General features: G+C 46.3%; 1 protein-coding gene across 5 annotated transcripts in view; it reads right to left on the bottom strand.

Moving 5' to 3' along the window:
• The window catches only part of Sipa1l1 (signal induced proliferation associated 1 like 1), a 288,870-nt gene continuing 282,870 nt past the window's right edge, over positions 1-6,000 (bottom strand). For all 5 annotated transcript variants that reach the window (XM_031355460.1, XM_031355465.1, XM_031355461.1 and 2 more), the window contains 3 exons: positions 3,429-3,543; positions 910-991; positions 1-340 (listed from right to left, as the gene is read on the bottom strand). In XM_031355460.1, the coding sequence (XP_031211320.1) occupies positions 197-340; positions 910-991; positions 3,429-3,543 (341 nt within the window). In that variant the 3' untranslated portion in view covers positions 1-196. The remainder of the gene's footprint in view (positions 341-909; positions 992-3,428; positions 3,544-6,000) is intronic.

The following is a 6,000-nucleotide window of genomic DNA, read 5'->3' as shown; positions in this document are numbered from 1 at the left end:
TTTGAGCAGTTAAACTTTTATTTTACTTTTTAAAATTTTTATTTAATTTTTTGTTTTTCTTTTCTATAAAAGGCAGATAATGATTGTTGCTCTGCAATTGTGTTGTGCACTGTCCGGTATGAACAGACTGAGAATACTCCAAGGCGTGAATGGGTGCTTCAGGGTGCTGTCCCTTCTCCTTTCCCCTCAGCTGGCCCTAGCTCATGTCTATGGTGTTGAAGACCCACTCTGTGAACTTCTTCAGCTTATCCGAGGCGTTCTGGGACTCCTCCTGCAACCTCAGGTTGTCCTCCCGCAAGTGTTCAACTTCTGCCTGCAGGTGGGCCTTGTCTTCTTTTTCCTGAAGGAAATGCCAAGCACACGTGGTCTAGGGGTGCGCACGTATCACGCTTGTATCCCGCCCACCCAGCTCTCAGAAGTACATGTGATTAGGGTGCCCACCACCCACCTAGCTCTCAGGAGAAGCAGTTCGGGTTCCCTTCAGGTGGTCCCTTTTCACTCCCTAGTCTACTAAATACCAACACACATCAGATGCAAGCCCAGGGGCTCCCAGAAAGCTGCCTTGATAAAGTCAAAGCCAATCAAGAAGCACAAATTTCAACTCTCCTGGCCTGAAAACAGAGATAACAAGAACTACATGGGAACAGGAGAGGTCAAAGGCCAGGCCAGAACCCAGAGAGGCCTGACTGAAGTTTAAGGTTTCCCCCAAAGGGACTATGTTTTCTGTGTATAAGACAAGGTCTCTCCCATCACGTGTGGCCGTGCCACCAACACCTGTGCTGCCCTAGGCACATGTGCAGAGAAACTGCGTGTAAACACCCATGCGTGTCTCCCTGACACCTCTCGCTCTCCCAATTAAGGGCTTTGCTCCCACAGCCTGGGCAATCAGCACTCACTGAGAACATTTACCTTCTTCAAATCTTCTCGAAGCATTTTCAGCATCCCTTCCAACTGGTCCACTTTAGAAGCCAGAGTGGGAGAGGAGTCCTTACTGTGGGGAAGGAGAGACAAAAGGCCATGCTGGCAGGTGCCTCCATGGCTGCTGGTTTGGGTTTTTTCCTTTTTTTTTTTTTTGTAAAATGTTTTTCAATGTCAAATTATTCAGTGTGGCAACCCAATATGCATTTTTACTTTAAAAAGAGAAAATGATCTTAACAATAGGGTTTGAGTAACAGCCAATCAGTAGCTTCCTCTGTTAAAGACACTACATCTTAAGACAAAAGAGTTAGTGGTAATGTGTGAAAATGACCTTTGGTAGCACAGGAGGCAGGTTAGCAGTCACACAGTCACACAGTCCATGCTTTCTCAAGGTCTCTTCTAGGGCTTCCAAGGGAGAACTACCTGTGTGTGTGTGTGTGTGTGTGTGGTGTTGTTGCACATGTATACAGCTAATACAGGATCTGCACTGGGGCCACCAACACAGAGCAGATCTAGAGGTCCCAGAAGGCCTTGCCTCTAAGCAGGCCACTGCAGCAACATACAATGCTCACACCTCAGCTAGTTTAAATATGTTTAAATGTTGAGAAGATTTCACGTTTCAAAAGCCTGTCAGTCTAAGTTTACCATCTCAACTTCCATTAGGCCTGGGAAAGCAGCTCTGTTAAAATGTTAATCCTGCCTTGCAAGCAAAACACCAAGTGTGTGCCGAAGCCTTTGAGGATCACACTGCTGGCTGTTGCCATCCCCAGAACCCAAGGCTGAGGACCTGTCAGCTTTCCCCCATCCCCTTATGGATATGAACGGTCAACAGTTTCCTGGGGAAGTTCTAGTTGTTATGCCATGTGACCATAAGAATCACAGAAGAGAAAGTCAGGTTTTCTGTAGGAAAAACAGAGGACTCTGCAGAGCCAGAGATGTAACTCACGGTTGTCTTAGTCCTGGAACAGAAAGTATTCTTTAAAAATCAAAGTTCAAGTTGGAATTCCTGACTCATAATGAAGTGCTATTGATCTCTTAATTTTATGTTTGTAACAGACTTCAAAAGCAAAATGCAGTTTGCTGAACATAAGGTGAGTGACACTGACTGAGTGAGTCCACTGGCAAATGCCTCAGGCAAAACACCCAATAGTTAGCCAGTGAGTGGATCATAAAGGGGAAGTGGTCATCTGCAACCCATAGTGTGGTACCTCAGGTCAGATCAGGGCTGGGTTAAAGGACAAACATGCTGAACAGAACAGAAGTGTGCGTGGAGGACTTGCCTCCCACAAAGCCCTGCAGGTGCTGGCCCCCAAGGAGCCCCCAGGAGCTTACGTCAACCCCACAGGTCCTTTAGAATGACAGTGTAGAAAGGTCTGCCTGGCCCATCTTCCCCTCATTCTAGGATCTACAATCATGATCTCTCCCTGGAAGGGTCTGACTCCCGTGTCTCGGTTCAGAAGCACGTCCCAGTGCAACACATCTGGACTGTCCTTCTGGGTTGTCTTTTTCCTCTCTAAAGTTTTGATGGACTGCTGCTCAGCTTAACCTAACTGCCCCAATGGCAAGAGGGACTGCGACAGCTCTGTTACAGTTAACAAGGAGCTAAGCTCAGCGCCTTGCAGCCTTTTCAGAAGTCCTAAGCAGCAGTTCGTTTGTAGCTAGGCTCGCAGTCCCTGTTATTACCTGCCACTCACAACTTTTCAGAGGTATGTAAATATAAACGTAGGTGTGAAATTCACCCGTTTTGTTGAGACAGGCTCTCAAAATGTAGCCTGGCTAGTCTTTAACTCCTGATCCTGCTGCCTCAGCGTCCAGAGTGTGCACTGCCACACTTGGCTTAGATACCTTGGTTCTTAACCATCCTCAGTTGACTATTCTGCATGCAGGTTATCACGGTGTGCTCCACAGCTGGCTGCTGGCACGCTAAGGAATACTTCATGGTCAGCCCACACCTCGACCACAGGCTCTCAGGGAACCAAGGACCTCAGCCCTGCACAGTAAGTCTCAGTCCAGGGTCCTAACTGACAGGCTCACTCAGCTTCGCTTCACTGTTTGCTCCGGCTCACACTCTCAGCCAGCCTGGTGGTGTTGTGTTTTCTAACACAGGCAAGCCGAGGCAGAATGCTGGGAGCTGAGCAAACACGAGTACAGGCACAACACAGCCACAGTGGCAACCGGGAAAACTCAAAAATCAGACTCGAAGGCTAACTCCCAAGACTGAGTATTTGTGACCAATGATATTTCTTACTTTACCTAATAAGCCTCAGGGGCACAGGTGACTCATGACATTAAATAAAGAATATTCATAATTTTCTCCTCAAGCCATCAAAACCAGTTTAATTGTATTTACAGTAGTCAGTTATAAAGTTCTATCTAAAAGCCAAGTGTCTGGGACTGCTGGTGAGCTTCCCTCAGCTCATCCATGGCCTTCCAGCTCCTCTTCGTCACATCTGCCACTACTGGAGGTGACACATGGTGAACTTTCATGCCCTCAGCACCGGGTGACCAACCTGCTGTACGACTTCATCTGAACCAGGGCCTGCTCCTCCAGCTGGTCACTGTTGGAGGCCGCACTCAAGGGGCGATGGTTTTCATCACTAGCAGCAAAAAATGAGGCTCTCTGGACTAAAAGAGAAGTGAGAAAGTGTCAAGCACAGGGTGCACTCCAGAGCTCTGTCCTGTGGCAGTTTGAATATGCTTGGCCCACGGGAAGTGGCACTGTTAGGAGGTGTGGCCTTGTTGGAGGAAGTGTGCCACCATAGGTGGGCTTTGTAGAGCTCCTTCTATCTCAGGATCCACCCAGTGCAGAAGAGACCCTCCTCTTAGTTGCCTGAAAGACAGTCTCTTCCTGGCTACCTTCAGACGAAGATGTAGAACTCTCAGCTCCTCCTGCACCATACCTGTCTGAATACTGCCATGCTTCCCGCCATGATGATAATGGACTGAACCCCTGAACCTGTAAGCCAGCCCCAATTAAGTGTTGTTCTTTTATAAGAGTTGCCTTGGCCATGGTATCTCTTCACAACAATGAAAATCCTAAGACACATCTGCAAACTCAACCAGTGTTGTACAGGGGTGGTGAAGTTTAACCAACACACAGATATGTTTGGAATCTACAGTCTCTACCCTTCCAGGGAGAGACTATGCTTTCAGTTTAAGGGACAGTGACAGTGTAAGAGCCCCTTGAAAAGACAGTTGCTGTGGATCCATTTCTAGCCCACTTCCCTGCCTATCAAAGCAGTGCTCTAGTGACGGTGTCTCCAGAAAGAGGCCTTGTACCGACCTAGACCAAGGGATAAAGATATACGTGTCCAGAAATGCTAAAATTAATAAGCCTCTTGAAGCTTCTTAAAGGGTGCTTTCCCCAAGATGCCTGGCCACTTTGGCAGGCGTTAAACACTATGTCCATACCAACCGTTTAGACATACCCTGACTTAAAATTTATATGGAGATAGGCAGCAAACTGATAGCCAGGTTAGTATAGAGAAACTCTCTTGTGCAATATCTGGAAGCATCAATAAAATGCTGTTGGACTATTAACTTAGAGGGAAATAGGAAGAGAGGATTCTGGGATGGAGTCAGCCCTGGGAGGATTTGCCCTGAACTCTGAGGAAGGTGGTTACGTGAAACCAAAGGAGAGGTAGCTAGCCATGTGGCAGGACTTAAATAAGCAGGATAAATGACTATGGGTGAATGGGAACAAGCCAAAGCTTTTGGCCTAGGCATTTATTTATGGAAAAATTCAGTTTCAGGGTTGTTATTTCACGGAACAAAGAGGCCAGGTAGAAAAGCCCAAAGTTACAAATGTGGTAGGCATGTAATTCAAATTTAGATAGAAATCCAAGCTTAAAACAAAAGATTCAGGTATTAGACAGTCCCAAGTAGAAGATAGTTTCCTAGCTGGTTGGGAGCAGGAAATTGCAAAGGCCTAGTGCAGGTCCTTTAAGGTTCTGCTGTATAGCAAAGGCTGGTAGCTGGAGCTGTCCTGAGAAGGCCTGAGGGCACAGTAGCTGCGGTGGGTTGAAGTGTTCTAGAGAGAGCTAGATGTCCCAATAAGGGTCCAGGAGAGAAGAGCCTGTAGAACCTGGCAGACTGCTCAGAGAAATGAAGCTTAGGAGTTATATTACATTGTGAGGTATAGCCAGGAGCAGAACAGGCCACAGCCCTCTGCAGTCAGGAGCTACCTTCCTAGAGCCAGCGTGAGGCTTGGCTTTCCCAGAAGGGCAAACAGCAGCTCTAGCCCAGAAACCAGCAAGGGTAGTCTGCTAAACCAACTGGAGCCAGACAGAGCCAAGAGCCAACAGCCATCGCAAGGTGCTGGCTGAACAGCAGAGAGACATGGTGGATACCAGCTACAGACATTGTGGAAACAGCGGGGGGGGGGGGGGGGGGGGGAAGCTGCAAAGTCAACAGACTTGGTAGGAAACTGGGAAATCCTTAAGGACAGTTAGATATTAAAAGAAAATATTTTCTATATTAAAAAATTTTAACTCATTTGCTATGTTTTAAAAAACTTGGATCTGGGCTGGAGAGATGGCTCAGCAGTTAAGAGCACAGATTGCTCTTCCAGAGGTCCTGAGTTCAATTCCCAGCAACCACATGGTGGCTCATAACCATCTATAATGAAATCTGGTGCCCTCTTCTGGTGTGCAGGCATACATGCATGTAGAATATTGTATACTAAATAAATCTTTAAAAGAAAAAAAAAGACTCAATTTATTAAAAAAATAAAAAAAACAGCCGGGTGGTGGTGGTGTATGCCCTTAATCCCGGCACTTGGGAGGCAGAGGCAGGCGGATTTCTGAGTTCAAGGCCAGCCTGGTCTACAGGGTGAGTTCGGCTATACAGAGAAACCCTGTCTCAAAAAAACAAAACAAAACAAAACAAAAACAAAACAAAAAACAAAAAAAACAAAAAAAAACCCAAACAACAACAACAACAACAAAAACCAAAAACCAAAACCAAAACACAAACCTTGGACCCTATGTAATTTTGTTCCAATTATCAGCATACAAATCAGTAATTATTGTAGTCATCTATATCTTCCTTAGAAAGATCAGAATAAAACAGACTTAGATAAGG

This window comes from Mastomys coucha, unplaced genomic scaffold, assembly GCF_008632895.1.
Source record: "Mastomys coucha isolate ucsf_1 unplaced genomic scaffold, UCSF_Mcou_1 pScaffold6, whole genome shotgun sequence".
NCBI classification, from domain to species: Eukaryota; Metazoa; Chordata; class Mammalia; order Rodentia; family Muridae; genus Mastomys; species Mastomys coucha.
Note: the sequence above shows the minus strand (reverse complement) of the source record. Positions and strands in the feature narration are given on the sequence as shown.